Source organism: Nerophis lumbriciformis, linkage group LG22 (assembly GCF_033978685.3).
Source record: "Nerophis lumbriciformis linkage group LG22, RoL_Nlum_v2.1, whole genome shotgun sequence".
NCBI lineage: Eukaryota > Metazoa > Chordata > Actinopteri > Syngnathiformes > Syngnathidae > Nerophis > Nerophis lumbriciformis.
The window spans coordinates 35398161-35422458 of NC_084569.2; the positions used below are offsets into that span (position 1 = coordinate 35398161).

At 37.2% G+C, this 24298-nt stretch overlaps 1 protein-coding gene across 1 annotated transcript; it reads right to left on the reverse strand.

Annotated features, from left to right (window-relative positions):
- Positions 1–1270: 1270 nt before the first annotated feature.
- Positions 1271–14476, reverse strand: LOC133615298 (uncharacterized). The gene is made up of 5 exons (XM_061973796.1): positions 14337–14476; positions 10611–10705; positions 10367–10526; positions 8186–8309; positions 1271–2062 (listed from the first exon to the last, which is right to left on the reverse strand). Exons 2-5 carry the CDS (start codon positions 10701–10703, stop codon positions 1405–1407), a joined length of 1035 nt encoding a protein of 344 aa, XP_061829780.1. The 5' UTR covers positions 10704–10705; positions 14337–14476; the 3' UTR covers positions 1271–1404.
- Positions 14477–24298: the final 9822 nt, after the last annotated feature.

A 24298-nucleotide genomic window follows, 5' to 3' on the forward strand; every position in this document is an offset into this window, starting at 1 on the left:
ACGGAACTGCTGGAAAAACAACAGCGACACTGACTCTGATGACTTCGACGAGACGGAGCCGGCCATTTTGGATCCCGTATTCGCCCAACTTTTTAATTCGGACACCGTAGGAGAAGAATTCGAGGGATTTATGAATGAAGAATAACTTCAGAATGTGTGTTGTGACATTAACGTTCGAGCAACATTAAGTTATTGCTATTGCTCTGCACTATTTTGAATTTTACTATGTTTGTGATTGCACATTACCGTACATTTTGGGAGTGAACAGAGTTGTTAGAACGCTGGTTTTTAATATATTATTAAAGTTTAACTGACCTATCTGACTGTTTTTTTGATATTCCCTGTAGCGCAGTTAGATGTGGCTTATAACACGGGGCGGCTTATAGGTGGACAAAGTTTTGAAATATGCCGTTCATTGAAGGCGCGGCTTATAACACGGGGCGGCTTATGGTGCGGGAAATACGTTAATTGATGAAAATTGGGCTGTCAGGACTCTCAAAGTGCATGTTGTTGCCAAATGTATTTCATATGCTGTAAACCTAGTTCATAGTTGTTAGTTTCCTTTAATGCCAAACAAACACATACCAATCGTTGGTTAGAAAGCGATCGCCGAATTCGTCCTCGCTTTCTCCCGTGTCGCTGGCTGTCGTGTCGTTTTCGTCGGTTTCGCTTGCATACGGTTCAAACCGATATGGCTCAATAGCTTCAGTTTCTTCTTCAATTTCGTTTTCGCTACCTGCCTCCACACTACAACCATCCGTTTCAATACATGCGTAATCTGTTGAATCGCTTAAGCCGCTGAAATCCGAGTCTGAATCCGAGCTAATGTCGCTATAGCTTGCTGTTCTTTCCGCCATGTTTGTTTGTGTTGGCATCACTATGTGACGTCACAGGAAAATGGACGGGTGTATATAACGATGGTTAAAATCAGGCACTTTGAAGCTTTTTTTAGGGATATTGCGTGATGGGTAACATTTTGAAACAAACTTCGAAAAATATAATAAGCCACTGGGAACTGATTTTTAATGGTTTTAACCATTCTGAAATTGTGATAATGTCCCCCTTTAAATCACCAAAAATGATTCCCGGGCACGGCCACCACTGCTGCTCACTGCTCCCCTCACCTCCCAGGGGGTGATCAAGGGTGATGGGTCAAATGCAGAGAATAATTTCGCCACACCTAGTTTGTGTGTGACAATCATTGGTACTTTAACTTTGAACTAAGTATCGTATCGGTATCAGTTGTATCGCACGTCCCTACAAAGAGAGATGAGGTTGGAATGGAACATTTAATGGTCAGTAAATCTTGTACAATTCACTTCAAATGACAACAACATAATAAAGAGGGTGAAAATGGCAATAAATAAACAGGTGTGCACGCACAAACACCCGAAGGGAGTCCACTCAGCATCTGTACGGCAAAGCGGGCTGTCCCATCTTAACCGGGTGGGCAAAGACCCCCCCCAGCAGCATCCTCTCCCCCCAGTCCAGCAGCCTGCTGAGGGTGCAGCCGAGCGGCGACAGCAGGCCTTGATCCTTGGCCTCTGATGTCTTGTGTTTGCTCTGAGGACCCTTGCACGTCTCCTCGCTCCGCGTCTTGGCCCCCGACTCTCTCTCGTGCACACTTCTAGGCGCACTCTGGTCGCTATGGCGTGTCGTCGCCGGGGCGCAGACTCCTAAGGGGGCCAAGGAGAGGCTGAGGCTTTTCCGTCTTTCTGACAGAGAAGCTGCTGGGAGTTGTGGTTGCGTGGGTTTTGGCGCCGGTTGGAGTGACGCACGCGGGCTCGGACCAGACGTCCTGAAGGGAGTCTGGACTTCCTGCTGGTTTAAAGTCCATAGAGTCTCGTGGTTGCCGTTGGCGTCGGCATTTGAACGTCTCTGCTGGCAGGAATTCTCTACGGCGTCGGCCTGGTTGTTGTTGCGGTTGATGGATGGAAGGTCATTATCCAGGAAGTCGCCGCCGCCGCCGCCGGCTTTTTGACGCAAGGTGCCCTGGAAGTGTTGCAGCTGACCCAGGAAGTTGAAGTTTGGGGAAATGGCGGGTCGGCGCTCCTTCACGAACCTGAAGAACGGACAAGGTTTGGGTAAAGAATGAGTCTAAATTAGGGATGTCCGATAATGGCTTTTTGCCGATATCCGATATTGTCCAACCCTTTAATTACCGATACTGATATCAACCGATACCGATATATACAGTCGTGGAATTAACACATTATTATGCCTAATTTGGACAACCAGGTATGGTGAAGATAAGGTCCTTTTTAAAAATAAAAAAAATAAGATGAATAAATTAAAAACATTTTCTTGAATAAAAAAGAAAGTAAAACAATATAAAAACAGTTACATAGAAACTAGTAATGAATGAAAATGAGTCAAATTAAGTGTTAAAGGTTAGTACTATTAGTGGACCAGCAACACGCACAATCATGTGTGCTTACGGACTGTATCCCTTGCAGACTGTATTGATATATATTGATATATAATGTAGGAACCACAATATTAATAACAGAAAGAAACAACCCTTTTGTGTGAATGAGTGTGAATGCGGCCTGGTACCAATCGATCCACGGACCGGTACCGGGCTACGACCCAATGGTTGGGGACCACTGGTGTAGGCTACAAGATACCGTTAACGTTGTCAGACACAACAAGTAACGTTAAAGTTACCGTTAGCCATTGACTATGCTTAGGTAACGTTAGTCCAGCTAACATTACTGCAATCCTGGATTGACATACGAGGTAACCTTATTTTAGCCTAAAGGCTACGAGTGAGCAGATATGGAAATTAACCGGCAACAGTTAACGTTAGTTACTCACGTTGAAAAGGGGTGTGCTTCGTCGCTGCTTCTCCACGACACCTTTCTCTAACCTTCAGGTTATGTGCAGCCTGAACATGTTTCAACATGCTTGTTGTACTTCCTCCCTTACATGAGAGCGAAGCCTCATGTAAGGGAGGAAGGTTGCAGATAGTCGTTTCCTCGTCGTATTTTTTGGTAAAATGAAGCCATGCCTTGAGGCGTTTTTTCCGGTCCATTGTTGTTGACTGAGCTACGTCATTTCCTGGGACGTGCCACAGGGCATTTCCTGTGGGACGGGATTCGTTCCCAGGGATTCGAATAAAGAACCAACTCTTTTTCTTTACTGTAGTGGCCTCGATAACGGGACCCGGTTCCCAAAAAGGGATTCGAGTCCATGGAATCGGTTCTTTTCTTATCGAACAACCGGGAGAACCGGTTTCGAACATCATCCCTACACGTTAGGTATATTTGCGCAAAGTATCCGTATCGTATCGATATCAACAATATTTAAGTTAACATAATTTGCGATTACATGGAGTACATGTTTTTTTATTCTACCAAAATAGAAAAAAAAGTTACAGTACTTTATTGATACATATTATTTCCAGGATTTCGAGGGCCCAATAAAAAAAAAAGTGGCGGGCCACATCTGACCCCCGGGACTTAAGTTTGACACCTTTCTGCTATGTTATCAGTGATGTTATTCCTTCCCAGCAAGTCAAGAAATGACAAGTCCAGTCATTTACACTAGAGATATCGGCAGGCCGATAAATGCGTTAAAATGTAATATCGGAAATTATTGGTATCAGTTTTTTTATTATCGGTACCCTTTTGTGTGAATGTGTCATGTCTGTGTAATCATGTTTTGTTTTAGTCAAGTCATGTTTTGTTTAGTTTAGTTATTGGACTCTTTAGTTTCTGGCTTTTCACTCCCTTGTCTTGTTTCCATGGTTACCCATTAGTGTCACCTGTTCCACGTTTGGACTCATTGTGCACTCTTGTTTGTCACCATAGCAACCCATTAGTTTTCACCTGTCACTTCACGCACCTGTTTCACGTTTTGAGTCACGCACCTGTTTTCGTTAATCATGTCTGTAGTATTTAAGTTCATTGTTTTCAGTTTGTCTTCCTGGCGACATCCCGCATTTATACTCTCCACACACCCTTATGACCCTTGCTGCGCTTTTTCATGCCGTTTTTTCATCCAAGTAAGTTTTCTTTATTTATGCCATAGTTTGCAAGTTTTGTTTAATTGTTCATAGTTTCTGCCAATGTGCAAGTTCTGTGTTTATAGTCTAGTTTTGTACCTCCGCCATTGTGCGCGCTTTTCGTTTGTTCCTTTTTGATATATAGTGTTAAAATAAATCATGTATTCACCTTCACGTCATGTCTGGTCCAAATCACTTGCACCTCGGGAGAACAAACCACGCCACAGTCCAAGTCTTGACAGAATGAGTGAAAATGGGGTAGGGAGGTTTTTTGGGTTGGTGCACTAATTGTAAGTGTATCTTGTGTTTTTTATGTTGATTTAATTAAAAAAACCAAAAAAAAACGATACCGATAATAAAAAAACTGATACCGATCATTTCCGATATTACATTTTAACGCATTTATCGGCCTGCCGATATTATCGGATATCTCTAGTCTAAATGACTGGACTTGTCATTTCTTGACTTGCTGGCAAGGAATAACATCACTGATAACATAGCACACAGGTGTCAAACTCAAGTCCCGGGGGTCAGATGTGGCCCGCCACTTTTTTTTTTTATTGGGCCCTCGAAAGCCTGGAAATAATATGTATCAATAAAGTACTGTAACTTTTTTTTCTATTTTGGTAGAATAAAAAAACATGTACTCCATGTAATCGCAAATTATGTTAACTTAAATATTGTTGATATCGATCCGATATGGATATACCGAACGTGTAGGGATGATGTTCGAAACCGGTTCTCCCGGTTGTTCGATAAGAAAAGAACCGATTCCATGGACTCGAATCCCTTTTTGGGAACCTGGTGCCGTTATTGAGGCCACTACAGTAAAGAAAAAGAGTTGGTTCTTTATTTGAATCCCGTCCCACAGGAAATGCCCTGTGGCACGTCCCAGGAAATGACGTAGCTCAGTCATTAGGCGGCAGATACAGAAAGCAGCAACAACAATGGACCGGAAAAAACGCCTCAAGGCATGGCTTCATTTTACAAAAAAATACGACGAGGAAACTGCTATCTGCAATTATTGCCAGGCTTCGCTCTCATGTAAGGGGGGAAGTACAACAATTATGTTGAAACATGTTCAGGCTGCACATAACCTGAAGGTTAGAGAAAGGTGTCGTGGAGAAGCAGCGACAAAGCACACCCCTCTTCAACGTGAGTAACTAACGTTAACTGTTGCCGGTTAATTTCCATATCTGCTCACTCGTAGCCTTTAGGCTAAAATAAGGTTACCTCGTATGTCAATCCAGGATTGCAGTAATGTTAGCTGGACTAATGTTACCTAAGCATAGTCAGTGGCTATCGGTAACGTTAACGTTAGCCTTTTTGTATGTGTCTGATAACGTTAACGGTATCTTGTAGCCTACACCAGTGGTCCCCAACCATTGGGTCGTAGCCCGGTACCGGTCCGTGGATCGATTGGTACCAGGCCGCATTCACACTCATTCACACAAAAGGGTTGTTTCTTTCTGTTATTAATATTCTGGTTCCTACATTATATATCAATATATATCAATACAGTCTGCAGGGATAGTCCGTAAGCACACATGATTGTATTTTTTTATGACAAAAAATATATAAAAAAATACCATGTGAGCTTTTGTTAAACCAAATATAGTGTGTTTTTTTCCATATACAACAACCTATCTGGATTCGATAAGAGAATCGATAAGGAATCGGTTCGATAAGAGGATTCGATAATGGGCTGGAACTCGATCATTTCTTATCAAACATCATCCCTACTAACGTGTCTGCTAAAATTTTAGAAGGTGTGTATTTTCGAATGATAACATATCTCTCTAAAAACCAATTAATGTGAAAAAAGAGGGAAAAAAAATCTGAATTTATTGAGAAAAAGCTGAAATGTTTAAGGTTAAACTCATAATTAAAAACAATGTACTTAGTCAGCTATACCATACAGTTTTGTCTTTAAATATTCATAATATGTAATAATATAATAATATAGCATTTTTTTTTTATATATATAAAATGACTTTTCAGTAGAAAAGGTTTAGACACCCCTGATCTAAATTATTAGAAGCTCTCAAAATAAAAATCTAATATATTTGAAATATAAATAAAGTTTAGTAAAACATAAAAAAATGGTTGAGGGCGTGGTTAAGAGGGGAGGAGTATTTTTACAGCTATAATTCACCAAGTCAAGTATTTCATATATATATATATATATATATATATATATATATATATATATATATGTTTATCTACATCCTGAAAATATGCAAACAAAACTGTGTTTAGATAATTGATACTTCAAACTTGCATAAATAAATCTTAAGGAATATAACTAGGGATGTCCGATAATGGCTTTTTGCCGATATTCCGATATTGTCCAACTCTTTAATTACCGATACCGATATCAACCGATACCGATATATACAGTCGTGGAATTAACACATTATTATGCCTAATTTGGACAACCAGGTATGGTGAAGATAAGGTACTTTTTAAAAAAATTAATAAAATAAAATAAGATAAATAAATTAAAAACATTTTCTTGAATGAAAAAGAAAGTAAAACAATATAAAAACAGTTACATTGAAACTAGTAATTAATGAAAATGAGTAAAATTAACTGTTAAGTCACTAGGAAGAAATGACACGTTAGACTTGAGGGGTCACTTCATAAAATAAATATTTAGAATTTTGATAATATACATACTAGAGATGTCCGATAATGGCTTTTTTGCCGATATTCCGATATTGTCCAACTCTTAATTACCGATTCCGATGTCAACCGATACCGATATATACAGTCGAGGAATTAACACATTATTATGCCTAAATTTGTTGTGATGCCCCGCTGGATGCATTAAACAATGTAACAAGGTTTTCCAAAATAAATCGACTCAAGTTATGAAAAAAAATGCCAACATGGCACTGCCATATTTATTATTGAAGTCACAAAGTGCATTATTTTTTTTAACATGCCTCAAAACAGCAGCTTGGAATTTGGGACATGTTCTCCCTGAGAGAGCATGAGGAGGTTGAGGTGGGCGGGGTTGAGGTGGGATGGGTAGGGGGTAGCGGGGGTGTATATTGTTGCGTCCCGGAAGAGTTAGTGCTGCAAGGGGTTCTGGGTATTTGTTCTGTTGTGTTTATGTTGTGTTACGGTGCGGATGTTCTCCCGAAATGTGTTTGTCATTCTTGTTTGGTGTGGGTTCACAGTGTGGCGCATATTTGTAACAGTGTTAAAGTTGTTTATACGGCCACCCTCAGTGTGACCTGTATGGCTGTTGACCAAGTATGCATTGCATTCACTTGTGTGTGTGAAAAGCCGTAGATATTATGTGACTGGGCCGGCACGCAAAGGCAGTGCCTTTAAGGTTTATTGGCGCTCTGTACTTCTCCCTACGTCCGTGTACACAGCAGCTTTTTAAAAAGTCATAAATTTCACTTTTTGAAACCGATACCGATAAATTCCGATATTACATTTTAAAGCATTTATCGGCCGATGATATCGGCAGTCCGATATTATCGGACATCCCTAATAAATACACATTTTTGTTATTTTTAACATTTTTCAAATACTATTTTCCCCCCAAAAATGTATTTTTTGGATAATAAATGAGCAATTAATGAAATAAAGTGTTTTTTTTTAAACACGTATTTAATGTATTACTAAATATTTTTATTTATTAAATGTACTAAAAATAATTTACACTTTAATAATAATAATAATAATACATTTTATTTGGTATAGTGCTTTTCAGAGTACTCAAAGACGCTTTACAGGATAAAAAAAATGTAAATATAAAACAGTTCAAAGTAATAATATAAAATACAGGAAATATAAAAGCAGTACATTGTAAAATACATAATAATACAGGACAATTACAAGATGACTTTAGACTTGAATCACACCGAGTTAAAAGTCAACCTCACATCTCATTTATTTTCTATTTTCCAAATTCAGCGTGAAATCCTTTTTAGTAAAGCGTGTTTTATTATTTCACATAGACCCGCACGCGTTATGCAACATGTCAATATGAAACATTTGATGCATTTTCTATACGACTAATGCAACAATATGCAAAGCTTGTCGAACTTTGTGTTATTGGTCAAAAAATAAATGTCTTTAATGATAATACATGTGCGATGCACTCTTTGAGCCGTGGCTAATACATGCAGGTGATATTTATAGATAAGCGCGTCAATGTACCTGTAGGCCTGGTCCAGGTCCATTCCCAAGCTGTACATGATGTAGGCGACAGCCAGAGCCGGAGAGCGAGAGATCCCGGCCGCGCAGTGAACCAGCACGGAGGCGCCGGACGACATGGCCTTATCTGCACGGACACATACGATCGTTACACACACTGCAAAAAGTCAGTGTTCAAAAACAAGGGAAAAAAATACAAAAATGAGGGGTATTTTATTTGAACTAAGCAAAATTATCTGCCAATAGAACAAGAACATTTGGCTTGTCAAGACTTTCCAAAACAAGTAAAATTAAAGCTGCAAGCAGCGATGGACGGGACCGACTTTGACGGCACATAAAATCCAAACCGGAGCAGTAATTAAAACTCTTTGGTCAACTTTTAATCAGAAGGATTCAATCTCTCTCATGTGCTAGTTTGAAGCCGACACGACAAATGCGCTCAGATGTCATAATATTTGAAAAGAGGTGACCGGTTTTTACAAAACTTTTGTTTTGAAGGGGGAATTGCAAACTTCCTGTTGATTTTTGCTGGGGGTTGTCAATATATGAAATGTAGGTCTAAATGAGACCTACATAGAGGTTTTTGTTTCATGTCTCTAAGACATTCCTACTGGAAGTTACAGGCAGTTTTGTCTGAGTTTTCTTCCTAGGAGCAGTTGTGTCTGTGTTTTCTTCCTAGGGGGCGCTAGAGCGCAATTTTGAGTTTTGGGGTTGGTTTTTTTTTATTAGATCGCAATTTTTGCCAGTCCTGATGTGTGTGTCCAGTTTGGTGAGTTTTGAAGCATGTTAAGGGGGTCAAATTACAGCTCAAAGAGGCAAAAATGACTGTTTTTACTAACTGTTTGTTTTGAAGGGGGAATTGCCAACTTCCTGTTGATTTTTGCTGAAGGATGTTAATGTATGAAATGTAGGTTTAAGGCAGACCTACGTAGAGGTTTCATGTCTCTACGACATTCCTACCGGAAGTTACAAGCAGTTGTGTCTGTGTTTTGTCCTAGGGGGCGATAGAGCGCAATTTTGAGTTTTGGGGTTTGGTTTTTTGATTAGATGGCAATTTTTGCCAGTCCTGATGTGTGTGTCAAATATGGTGACTTTTGAAGCATGTTAAGGGGGTCAAATTACAGCTCAAATAGGCGGCGGTATAATAATAATAAAACCTTACAAATACAATAGGGTCCCGAGTCCCAAAGGGACATTGCGGTCCCTAATTAGCTAACTTCAATGAACCCAAAAATACTTAAAATAAGAATATTCTCACTAATAACAAGTGCACTTTTCTTGGTAGAAAAAAAAAAAGAGACCTTTTTGCTCAATATGTTGAAAAATATTCTTAAATGAAGTAAATGCTAGTGCCATTATCTTGACATAATGATATGCGCTCGGCATTACATTTCTTGAAACCAGCAAACTTATACTAACAACTAATTTATCGTTCTTAATGGAAAGGCAACAAGGCAACCGCTTGTTACTCTCGGGGTCTCCTAGCCGCTCAGGCAAATCATATTGTCTAAAAATGCATTTTTCCATGGATAACATGACATCATCGCGCCAAGTGCGTGCTCTTTCAGTTAATTAGTGCACATATATACAGCCTGGCCAAAAAAAATTTAATTGTCATTTTGAAGAATTTATCTGAATGTGCATGAACTATTTCTGTTCCAAATTGTTAGAAATGTCAAATGTTTAAATATTAACTGTCAGTTTACTGTACTGTGCCAACTGTACTACTATATGAGTACCTATTTTCTATTGTGTCATTGAAAATAAAACAGCAAAGTTTATTTGGCTGTCATCTGTTTTAATTATGAGACACAATTGTGTCAATCATGATTTTTTTCATGCTTGAAGTAAGAAATGATTACTTTAAAAAGTAGTTTTATACTTGTGAGTGTTGATGACACAGCTTTGCAACAGTTGATATTCTAGTTTCAAGCATGTTTTACTCAATATAGGTCATCAAATCTCAGCAACAAGCTGTAATATCTTACTGAGATCATTTAGGACACTTAAAACAAGTAAAACACTCTAACATAAAATCTGCTTAGTGAGAAGAATTATCTTATCAGACAGAAAATAAGCAAATATCACCCTGATTTGAGATATTTCATCTTACTTAGATTTCAGTTTTTGCAGTGTACTTGCTTCCGTTTCAGTGTATTGGCGAAAAGGCTGACGGGGCCTTACCGATGAAGCGCAGAGCCTGGGGGATCCAGGGCAGCAGGTCGTCCCGCAGGGAGTCATCGATGGGAATGCGCAGGTGTCTGGAGCAGGGAAGGAAGGGAGGCCGGGGGCTGCAGCGACTCACACTCAGAACATAGGAGATGCCCAGAGAGGCCAGTCGGTCCTGCACACACACACACACACACACATTATATAGTACATCAAAATTCACAGTCTACATTTGAAATGGTACAAAGTTGCCTTTTACCTGCGTCACATCGCTCTCCGCTCCTAGGTAGAGTCTTGGTAGGATGATGGACAGAGGAGGACACTCCATCTCTCCATCCCTGGACCAAACCATGTCTGCAGCACAAAAATCCCCTTTAAATCATCATTAAAAGATTCTACACTGCAAAAACTGAATTCTAGGTAAGATGAAATATCTCAAATAAGGGTGATATTTGCTTATTTTCTGTCTGATAAGAATAATTCTTCTCACTAAGCAGATTTTATGTTAGAGTGTTTTACTTGTTTTAAGTGTTTTGGTCCTAAATGATCTCAGTAAGATATTACAGCTTGTTGCTGAGATTTGATGACCTATATTGAGTAAAACATGCTTGCAACTAGAATATCAACTGTTAAATTATATATATATATATAATTTCTTATTTCAAGCGTGAAATAAACCATGATTGACACAATTGTGTCTCATAATTAAAACAGATGACAGCCAAATGAACTTTGCTGTTTTATTTTCAATGAAACAATAGAAAATAGGTACTCATATAGTAGTACAGTTGGCACAGTACAGTAAACTGACTATATTTAATATATATATTTAAACATTTAACATTTCAAACAATTTTGAACAGAAATAGTTCATGCACATTCAGGTAAATTCTTTAAAATTACAATTTAAAAAAATTTAGCCGGGGACCGGGCTGTATATATGCGCACTAATTGACTGAAAGAGCACGCACTTGGCGCGATGATGTCATGTTATCCATGGAAAAATGCATTTTTAGACAATATGATTTGCCTGAGCGGCTAGGAGACCCCGAGAGTAACAAGCGGTTGCCTTGTTGCCTTTCCATTAAGAACAATAAATTAGTTTTTAGTATAAGTTTGCTGGTTTCAAGAAATGTAATGCCGAGCGCATATCATTATGTCAAGATAATGACACTAGCATTTACTTCATTTAAGAATATTTTTCAACAGTGAGAAAAAAGGTCTCATATTTGTTTTTTCTACCAAGAAAAGTGAACTTGTTATTAGTGAGAATATACTTATTTTAAGGTACTTTGGGTTTCATTGAGGTTAACTAATTTTACTTGTTTTGGAAAGTTTTGACGAGCTAAATTTTCTTGTTCTATTGGCAGATAATTTTGCTTAGTTCAAATAAAATACCCCTCATTTTTGTATTTTTTTCCTTGCTTTTGAACACTGACTTTTTGCAGTGTATACACTGCAAAAACTGAACTCTAAGTAAGATGAAATATCTCAAATAAGGGTGATATTTGCTTATTTTCTGTCTGATAAGATCATTCTTCTCACTAAGCAGATTTTATATTAGAGTGTTTTACTTGTTTTAAGTGTTTTGGTCCTAAATGATCTCAGTAAGATATTACAGCTTGTTGCTGAGATTTGATGACCTATATTGAGTAAAACATGCTTGAAACTAGAATATCAACTGTTGCAAAGCTGTGTCATCAACACTCACAAGTATAAAACTACTTTTTTTAAGTAATCATTTCTTATTTCAAGAATGAAAAAAAAAAAATGACTGACACAATTGTGTCTCATAATTAAAACAGATGACAGCCAAATGGACTTTGCTGTTTTATATTCAATGAAACAATAGAAAATACCTACTCATATAGTAGTACATTTGTTATAGTGAGAATATACTTATTTTAAGGTATTTTTGGGTTCATTGAGGTTAGCTAATTTTACTTGTTTTGGAAAGTCTTGAAGAGACAAATTTTCTTGTTCTATTGGCAGATCATTTTGCTTAGTTAAAAAAAAATACCCCTCATTTTTGAAATTTTTTCTTGTTTTTGAACACAGATTTTGTTTACAGTGTATACATACTCTAAATTTAAAAAAAATATGTAACCCAGATTTTTTTTATTTTTTTTTTAAGAATTTACAGTTCGACGTATTATTTATAAGACAATTATTTTGTTGTTGAACGTTTTGCTTTCTGTCTTTTATTTTGTAGTGTTCATGTTTCCGTTTAGGCTTCCTCTCGGTTGTTTCCGGTCCCGAATAAGTAAACATAGTGAGGAGCAGCAGCTCAAACGTACTGTAATGATGGCATTTATATAATAATAATAATAAATGTACGATGTAGCTGGGCTTTTACAGTAGCAAAGACAAACAGGACTCGCAGTGTTGCTGTGCCGCTTTACAGCCAGGTGGAGGCGCTGTTCTGCCAGTGGCAGCTTTTATCATATAGGGCCATTTAAAAAGGTGAAACTGTCTTATACGTGTCGCCTGTTCAAGCAGCGTCAAAGTGTATGAGCGACATTTTTCCTTCAAATACGACAATTGTAACGTTCTGCTTCGATATTTGTTATTTCTCATTTGGCAACCCTGGGGAAAAAACGATCAAAATATCGACTGTGTCGATACCAAGGATTAGTATTTGTCATGGATCGATGTCAGTGCGATTAAAACGATGTGTATATATATATATATATATATATACACATAAAATATTTTTTGTTTATGTCCTAACCATACCACCACCCCCCCCAAAAAAGAAAAAAATCAGCAAAAAAAACGAAGTAATATCTACAAATACATCAATTAAATAAACAAAAAATAAATAATACATTAATAATTATTTAAAAAAAAAAAAAAAATAAAAAAAAAATATATATATATATATATATATATATGTATCCGTTTATATTTTTTTGTTTTTTATTTTATTTCTGATTATTATTATTATGAATGTATTATTTATTTTTTGTTTATTTAATTGATGTATTTGTAGATATTACTTCGTTTTTTTTTGCTGATTCTTCTTTTGAGGGGGGGTGGTATGGTTGGGACATAAACAAAAAATACTTTGACATTTAGGGCAGACAACAGATGTATGATGTATGTGGATATGATGTAATGGTTAGGAATGTCTGATGCTGGATGTCAATAAAAGTAAAATAGAAAAAAACAAACAAAAAACGATGTTTTTCAGTTTCCGTCTGAATATTTACACAAATATCTTGTTTTTTTCTTCCTCATATTGTTGATATTTTGTTATTGGTGTGTATTGTTTACAAACTGGGAATATATAATTGGACACAGAAAGACTTTGGGAGCAAAAATGTTAATAAACTGATTATGAGTTTTTGTTTCTGTTCACTTATTTTGCAGTATAAACTTTATTTTTTGTATATCGTCGATATGAATTATCGTCTTGTATTGTCAAACTGTTAGCCCATAATATTTGTCCTGTATTTTTTTTATGCCGATTTTAATCAGTGTAAAGGCAAAATCTTTCAGCAAAAATTGTAAAATAGCAAACAAAGTATCGGTAGGAAGACTGGCATACGGGCTTTGATATCAAATAGATGCCAACATTTTCAGTATCGTCCACCTATACCAGCTGGTTCTGTTTCCATCTTTTGCTTGATATGTTTTCACGGTGCCTATTTTTAAACAAATAAATATATGCATATTTACATTTTTGCACTGTAGTTTCTTGTTTTTGCTTTTTTCTCCTTGAGATATTTTTTTCTCCAATTATTATATATTATTATATTATATTATATATAATTATTACTATTTGTCTTTTCGTGCATGAAACAAGAAAACTCATTTAGTGACATTATATTTGCGTGCAATTATTGGAAGTTCTGCACTGAAAATGAAATCCTTGTTGTGTGAGATGTTTGTGGTGACTTAATACATTGCCACTTAAGATAGAATGGGATCAAATAAACGTGCAATTCAATTATTTTAAAAGAATGCAACATGCATTACTTACTGTGTTTTTGCGTGTCAAATCCTCTCCAGAAGCCCACAAAGCAGCGTGCAGCAGGTCTGCAGGATCTTAGAGTCCACGTCGTGTTGTCTCCCTCTTCCCTCTCAGAGACTGATTCTAAACGATGAGCTCATCCTCTTACTAACAATAAAACCTCCAGCGGTGATGTCATTTTTAGCCAATCAGCTTTGCGGTTGGACTTCGACCCGCGCAGGCGCATGAGCGCGGATACCCCGCCACCCCTCTCGCCAGCCCCTCCCCCAACCGAGCAGGGATGTCTTTCCGGGCGTAAAGTGGGCGGGGCCTGTGTTGCTGTCATTGCTCTTTATTGTATTTCTGTCCAATGCAGTGACGCGGGAGTTGCAAACATGGCTCGTTGCATTGAATTGCGTTGTTGTGCTGATCACGCACCGCATGAATGTTGTCCTTACACATTTTCATCCCTGAGGCAATTCTGCCCAACGCTGATTGGTCCTCTTCTGGCGCACAATTGTCGTGTTTGCTCATAAACACAAGCCATGTCACGTGATGTTATCAAATAATGGGAATGAATGGAATGAGGCAATAAGCATGTATTATACAACATGTCAACTGCAACTGTGATAAATAACGATTTTAACTCGTAATATCGCATTAATATTAATAATAATAATAATAATAATCCATCCATTTTCTACCGCTTGTACCTCTCGGGGTCGCTGGAGCTATGTCAGCTGCATGCATTATATATATATATATATATATATATATATATATATATATATATATATATTAGGGATGTCCGATAATGGCTTTTTTGCCAATATTCCGATATTGTCCAACTCTTAATTACCGATATCAACCGATACTGATATATACAGTCGTGGAATTAACACATTATTATGCCTAATTTGGACAAGCAGGTATGGTGAAGATAAGGTCCTTTAAAAAATAAAAAATAAAAATAAATAAGATAAATAAATTAAAAGTAAAACAATATAAAAACAGTTACATAGAAACTAGTAATTAATGAAAATGAGTCAAATTAAGTGTTAAAGGTTAGTACTATTGGTGGACCAGCTTATGTGTGCTTACGGACTGTATCCCTTGCAGACTGTATTGATATATATTGATATATAATGTAGGAACCACAATATTAATAACAGAAAGAAACAACCCTTTTGTGTGAATGAGTGTGAATGGGGGAGGGAGTTTTTTTTGGTATGTTGTGTTTTTTTATGTTGATTTAATAAAAATAAAAAAAATAAATAAAAACGATACCAATGATAAAAAAAACGATAAAGATAATTTCCGGAATACATTTTTAAAGTTTTTATCGGCTGATAATATCGGCATGCCAATATTATCGGACATCTCTAATATATATATATATATATATATATATATATATATATATGTCTTAATAAGGTTATCCAAAAAATAGTGCTCGATACCGTAGTAGAGCGCAATATATGTATGTGTGGGAAAAAAATCACAAGACTATTTCATCTCTACAGGCCTGTTTCATGAGGGGGGGTACCCTCAATCGTCAGGAGATTTTAATGGGAGCATTCGCATACCATGGTTTATATAGGGCACAGAGTGGGTGGGTACAGGCTGGCCTAGGGGCGTGGTGATTGGCTCATGTGTTACCTAGGAGGTGTTTCCGTCTATGGCGGCATGTTGTTACAATTTCGCTGCGCTTGTTGAGGGATGACAGGTCTGGACGGTAAATAATAAACAGTTTCTCTTTCAAGCATAGGTTGCATCTTTTATTACCACTATTGTAAGGTGTGCTGGATGCAAGAATTTGCCATGTTATTGAATATTCAACATTATTGTCTTTGAGGTCCCAAATGTGTTTGCTGAGTTCTGTGGTATTTCGCAGGTTTTTGTTCCTGAAAGAAGCCTTCCTAAGAAGGATGCGGTGGAAAGCACATTTTTTCCTCCACCCTGAAACAAAAGGAATGCAAAAGGAAACTTACGGATTCAAATCTACCAAGAACCCACCCACAGTTGAGGAACTAAAGGATTTTGTGAACGACATGCTCAAAATGATACAATCAGTCAAATTCAAGCCAATCCGCAACCCACTCCTCACCAAGCTGAAAAATGACAAGGAGCGCATCAAGAAAGTAAACAACCTCATCATAGCTGCCGATAAAACCACAAACTTCTACAGAATGGACATACCAGAACACCACACCTTACTGGACAGAAGCATCACCAAATCATACAAAAAAGCGCAACCCAACACCTTACAGAACATCCACCTGGAAAATAAAAGGATCGCGGCTGAACTGGACATTGAGGACAGGGTGGACGCCACAGCCAACAAGGAAGCCTTCATCACATTGAAGGACCACAAACCCAACTTCGCAAATAACCCAACATGCCGACTAATAAACCCAACTAAATCTGAAATAGGAAAAATCAGCAAAATAATCCTGGACAGAGTCAACACAAAAATCAAGGACAAAACACCACTCAACCAATGGAGAAATACAGCAGCAGTAATCAAATGGTTCAACAACATCCAAGACAAACAACAGCACAACTTTATCTCCTTTGATATCGAGGAATTTTACCCTTCCATCACGCAAGACCTACTGACTCAAGCACTAGACTTCGCCTCAGACTACGACTCAATCACAGGCAACGAAAGAAACATCATCATCCACGCAAAAAACTCCATTCTCATCCACAACAGTACACCATGGCAAAAAAAGAACAATGCAACATTTGACGTCACTATGGGAAGTTTTGACGGAGCAGAAACGTGTGAACTCGTTGGGAGTTTCCTCCTCTCCCAGCTCGCTAGCCTCAATCTGAACCTTGGTATTTACCGTGATGACGGACTGGCAGTGTGTCGCGCCTCACCAAGGAGCAGCGAGAATACCAAGAAGCGCATATGCCAAATTTTCAAAGAGAACGGCCTACGGATCACGATTGAAGCCAACAAGCAAACCGTCAACTTCCTTGACGTCACTTTCAACCTGAGAAATAACAGCTACCAACCATTCACGAAACCCAACACAACACTCCAATACGTGCACCACGACAGCAACCACCCACCCACCACCACGAAAAGAATACCTACCGGAATCAATAAAAGGCTATCGATGCTGTCATCTAGCAAAGCTGAATTTGACCAAGCAACCCCCCCGTACCAAAAAGCCCTTGATGAAAGCGGATACAATTTCACCCTCACCTATGAACCCACGCCAGGAAACCAGCCAAAAAAGAACAGAAAACGGAACGACATCATCTGGTACAACCCCCCATACAGCAAAAACGTCTCAACGAACATTGGACACAAATTCCTCAATCTGATTGACAAACACTTTCCCAAAGACAACATCCTAAGAAAAGTATTCAACAAGAACAACATTAAATTGAGCTACAGCTGCATGAACAATATACGACAAATCATCTCAAACCACAACAAAACAATTGCAAATGAGCCGTCGGCCCTCAGACAGAGCGACTCCAAAACCAACAAAGGATGTAATTGTCGAAAGAAACCTGATTGCCCCCTCAACGGGGGGTGCTTACAAACATCAGTTGTCTACCAATCTAAGGTAATACGCAAGGACATTAACACATCCGACACATATGTAGGATTAACCGAGGGAGAATTCAAAACCAGATGGAACAACCACAAGGCTTCTTTCAGGAACAAAAACCTGCGAAATACCACAGAACTCAGCAAACACATTTGGGACCTCAAAGACAATAATGTTGAATATTCAATAACATGGCAAATTCTTGCATCCAGCACACCTTACAATAGTGGTAATAAAAGATGCAACCTATGCTTGAAAGAGAAACTGTTTATTATTTACCGTCCAGACCTGTCATCCCTCAACAAGCGCAGCGAAATTGTAACAACATGCCGCCATAGACGGAAACACCTCCTAGGTAACACATGAGCCAATCACCACGCCCCTAGGCCAGCCTGTACCCACCCACTCTGTGCCCTATATAAACCATGGTATGCGAATGCTCCCATTAAAATCTCCTGACGATTGAGGGTACCCCCCCTCATGAAACAGGCCTGTAGAGATGAAATAGTCTTGTGATTTTTTTCCCACACATACATATATATATATATATATATATATATATATATATATATATATATATATATATATATATATATATATATATTAGGGCTGCGAATCTTTGGGTGTCCCAAGATTCAATTCAATATCGATTCTTGGGGTCACGATTCGATTCAAAATCGATTTTTTTCGATTCAATGCGATTCTCGATTCAAAAACGATATTTTACCGATTCAAAACGATTCTCTATTCATTCAGTACAGTAGTAGATTTTTGTAACAAGCTTTTATAATTGTAAAGGACAATGTTTTATCAACTGATTGCAATAATGTAAATTAGTTTTAACTATTAAATGAACCAAAATTATGACTTATTTTATCTTTGTGAAAATATTGGACACAGTGTGTTGTCGAGCTTATGAGATGCGATGCAAGTGTAAGCCACTGTGACACTATTGTTCTTTTTTTTTTTTTTTTTAATAAATGTCTAGTGATAATGTCAATGAGGGATTTTTAATCACTGAAATTGAAATTGTAACTAATATTGATCCTGTTGTTGATAATATTCATTTTTGTTTCACTACTTTTGGTTTGTTCTGTGTCGTGTTTGTGTCTCCTCTCAATTGCTCTGTTTATTGCAGTTCTGGGTGTTTTTTTATTTTTAATTTTTTTATTAAATCAATATAAAAAACACAAGATGTACTTTCAATTAGTGCACCAACCCAAAAAACCTCCCTCCCCCATTCACACTCATTCACACAAAAGGGTTGTTTCTTTCTGTTATTAATATTGTGGTTCCTACATTATATATCAATATATATCAATACAGTCTGCAAGGGATACAGTCCGTAAGCACACATGATTGTGCGTGCTGCTGGTCCACTAATAGTACTAACCTTTAACACTTAATTTTACTCATTTTCATTCATTACTAGTTTCTATGTAACTGTTTTTATATTGTTTTACTTTCTTTTTTATTCAAGAAAATGTTTTTAATTTATTTATCTTATTTTATTTTACTAATGTTTTTAAAAAAGGACCTTATCTTCACCATACCTGGTTGTCCAAATTAGGCATAATAATGTGTTAATTCCACGACTGTATATATATCGGTTGATATCGGTATCGGTAATTAAGAGTTGGACAATATTGGAATATCGGTGTGTAACGGGTATAAGAAATACTTTGATTATTTGAGTGAAATTCCTGCTAAAATATGTATATTGTTTTGTTATGCAATGAGGTCCAATTGCGCCATCTGCTGGTCCCTGAAAGTCTGTAAATATGACCGCAAACCGGAAGCTATTAGTAGACTTCCTGCACTCTGCTAATGGTAAGCCACGTCCTGATGTTGCTCTGCAAAATATTATAAATGACACTTAAAGCCAACGTGAGATTTATTGTCAGATACGCAATTATTTAACAGCAGATGAAATGCTATGTTGTGGAATTTTTGTTTTGAATTGGTTGTCACTCACATGAGATGTATTACTATTTTGCACTCATGTGGATATTATTTTTCCCGTGTAGACATCGACACCAGCAGAGGTGCTAAGCACATATGGTGTGTATGTGCACTCATTGCAGCTAATAATTGTTGCACTTTGTGCGTTTTATGTGTCCAAGACGTTCATATTTAAGTTTGTATTGTCCGCCATTTTAATATGGGAACAACGTGGTCTGTTATATTCATAGTCACCACCAGAGGGTGCTAAAAGTCCATTTAATTATTTTGTGTCACGTCTTGTATTGTATTCTGTATTTTTCTATTTTCTATTTCATAAATATATAAAAAAGGATGATGTTGGTTAAAAACCAAGTACTGCATTTTTCGGACTATAAGTCGCAGTTTTTTTCATAGTAGACTTATACTCAGGGGCGACTTATGTGTGAAATTATTAACACATAGGTGTAAAATATCAAATAATATTATTTATCTCATTCACGTAAGAGACTAGACGTATAAGATTTCATGGGATTTAGCGATTAGGAGTGACTAGGGATGATGTTTGATAAGAAATTATCGAGTTCGAGCCCATTATCAAATCCTCTTATCGAATCCAGATAGGTTGTTGTATATAGAAAAAAACACAATATTTGATTTAACAAAAGCTCACTTTTATTTTATAAGAAAAAATAAAAATAAATATTGACTGTTGTTACCACCCTAAAAAAATAAAATAAAATAAATAAATATTGACTGTTACCCATGGTATGTTTTTTTTTTTTTTTTTTTTTTAAATACAATCATGTGTGCTTACGGACTGTATCCCTTGCAGACTGTATTGATATATATTGATATATAATGTAGGAACCAGAATATTAATAACAGAAAGAAACAACCCTTTGAAGGAGTGTGAATGGGGGAGGGAGGTTTTTTGGGTTGGTGCACTAATTGTAAGTGTATCTTGTGTTTTTTATGTTGATTTAATAAGAAATTAAAAAACAAAAACATTTTAAAAAACGATACCGATAATAAAAAAACTAGGGATGTCCGATAATGGCTTTTTTGCCGATATCCGATATTGTCCAACTCTTTAATTACCGATACCGATATCAACCGATACTGATATATGCAGTCGTGGAATTAACACATTATTATGCCTAATTTGGACAGCCAGGTATGGTGACAATAAAGTCCTTTTAAAAAAAATAATACAATAAAATAAGATAAATAAATTAAAAACATTTTCTTGAATAAAAAAAAAAAGCAAAACAATATAAAAACAGTTACATAGAAACTAGTAATTAATGAAAATGAGTAAAATTAACTGTAAAAGGTTAGTACTATTAGTGGACCAGCAGCACGCACAATCATGTGTGCTTACGGACTGTATCCCTTGCAGACTGTATTGATATATATTGATATATAATGTAGGAACCACAATATTAATAACAGAAAGAAACAACCCTTTTGTGTGAATGAGTGTAAATGGGGGAGGGAGTTTTTTTTTGGGTTGGTGCACTAATTGTAAGTGTATCTTGTGTTTTTTATGTTGATTTAATATAATTAAAAAAAAATTAAATTTTTTTTTTTTATTTCTTCTGCAGCCCGGTACAAATCGGTCCACGGACCGGTACCGGTACTGGTGTAGGCTACAAGATAACGTTAACTTTATCAGACACATACAAAAAGGCTAATGTTAACGTTAGCCACTGACTATGCTTAGGTAACGTTAGTCTAGATAACATTACTGCAATCCTGGATTGACATACGAGGTAACCTTATTTTAGCCTAAAGGCTATGAGTGAGCAGATATGGAAATTAACCGGCAACAGTTAACTTAAACAAGTTGAAAAACTTATTGGGGTGTTACCATTTAGTGGTCAATTGTACGGAATATGTACTGTACTGTGCAATCTACTATAAAATTCTCAATCAATCAATCAATCAGTTACTCACCAGCACTATCACTGGAATTGGTGCTGCACGTTGAAAAGGGGTGTGCCTCGTCGCTGCTTCTCCACGACACCTTTCTCTAACCTTCAGATTATGTGCAGCCTGAACATGTTTCAACATGCTTGTTGTACTTCCCCCCTTATATGAGAGCGAATCCTGGCAATAATTGCAGATAGCCGTTTCTTCGTCGTTTTTTTTTGTAAAATGAAGCCATGCCTTGAGGCGTTTTTTCCGGTCCATTGTTGTTGCTGCTTTCTGTATCTGCCGCCTAATGACTGAGCTACGTCTATTCCTGGGACGTGCCACAGGGCATTTCCTAGTAAAAAAAAAAAAAGGGATTCGTTCCCAGGGATTCGAATAAAGAACCAACTCTTTTTCTTTACTATAGTGGCCTAGATAACGGGACCCGGTTCTCAAAAAGGGATTCGAGTCCATGGAATCGGTTCTTTTCTTATCGAACAACCGGGAGAACCAGTTTCGAACATCATCCCTCGGAGTGGCAGATTGTTTGGTAAACGTATAGCATGTTCTATATGTTATTTTTATTTGAATGACTCTTACCATAATATGTTACACTACTCCGGTTTTCCCGTAATTAGTACGGTTTTCATCAACCTATTCCGGGTTACGGTTGCAGTGATAAAAAATACGGTTTTTCATTAATTAAAAAAAAAAATTTTTTTTAAGTTTTATTCACGAAATCGCGTAACAACAATGACAATCGACACTGCTTCCCGTAACTTCCTATCGAGCCATTCCGAATGCCATGCGCGAGGCTATTTATAGCACCGCTGCCAAGCACGAGGCACCAGTTGCCATTGTTTCCAAACGAGCGAACGATCATGGAATCAGCCGGAGAAAAATCGCAAACGAGTCTTAAACCGAAAAGAAAACTGCAGTCATTCCGTGAAGAATATTCAAAAGCCTATCCGGGAATAATTATCCGTTCCAAAAAGGGTGAAAACTACGCGAATTGCACCTTGTGCAGACAAGATTTTTCGATCGGACACGGAGGAATTAGCATGTAAAAGACCACGTTGGGACAAAAAAACAAGTCTAATGCCGTTGCTAGCGATACAAGTGGAAAACTTTCAACGTTTTTCGGATTTTAGTCACAAAAAGGTAATGACACCAATGTTATCTATTGGAATTGTTTAGTACTGTTATACTGTTAAAAGTGTTTATACTATTTATGCTTTCAAGTCCAAGTTGAAGAAATCTTGTTAAATGTTGACAGCATAACTACCAAAATACAGAAGTATGTCCTTAATATTTTTGCAGTGCTATTTCTGTTGAAAAGTTAAAATGATTACATTAGAGATGTGATGTGCCACTTTTCAAGTGTCTGATGGCTTAAATAAATTTTCATTAATTTTTCATATTTTGAATTCTTTCGAAAGGCTTACAAAAAAAACTACATTTGAATTGTAATTCCATGCTATTGACAGGACTATTAGTTTTAATGAAGTTAGCTTACCATGTTTACAGTATGATAATTGTGATAGAAATGTGAATTTTAGGCACAGAATATTTTTTACAATTGAACAAGGCAGTAGATTATACAAGCTTGGACAGAAAGTTAATAATGACACCAATTTGTTTTTTTAATGGAATTGTTTAGTACTGTTTTACCATTTGTTTACTGTAAAAAGTGTTTATACTGTTTATACTTTCAATTAACAAATTGAAGTCTTGTGAAAGGTTGACAGGATAACTGGCATTAACTGTCAAAATAATTTCAAACTATTGAAGTTAGCTTACAGAATAAACATGTCAATCAACCCATATGATTTTTGCTGTAATATTTTTGTTTTGAAAAGTCACTGTGACTGATAGAAAAGTGATGGTTTTAGCAACATTTTAACCTGTCTGAATGCTAATAATCATTTTGCGTCGGGGGGCGAAGGAAGCCCCCACCAGGACTTTGTCCTGGACCTGGCTGCAGGCCCCTGGACCCTGGCTACTAGGTTTTTCTGATTTCAAAAGTAGGCACGTTCTCAGTTGGTTATTTATGCCTCATATAACGTACACTTATTCAGCCTGTTGTTCACTATTCTTTATTTAAATGTCTATTCTTGGTGTTGGGTTTTAGCAAATGAATTTCCCCCAAAAATGCGACTTATACTCCACAATGCGACTTATGTTTTTTCCCTTCTTTATTATGCATTTTCGGCCGGTGCGACTCATACTCCGAAAAATACGGGTAGTTGTAAAAATATGAAAATGTTATGTACTTGAGTAGACTTCCTGCACTCTGCTAATGACATGGAAACCAGCAGAGGTGCTAACCACATGTGCGTTCTGAACACTCATTGCAGCTACCAGTAAAGAACCACGCCATCGAAATAAACTGGAGTGGCTGCAGACAGCCCGAGAGCTTCAAATTGAGAACCCGCTGCGGAAACAGCGAGAGCTTCAAACTGAGATCGCAGAACTCAAGAAAAAAACTTGGAAAAGGCGGACCGCCGCCCCCTCAAGTTCCCGGAGAGAGAAAGGAAGATGGTGGTGAAGGTACCAGCAAGG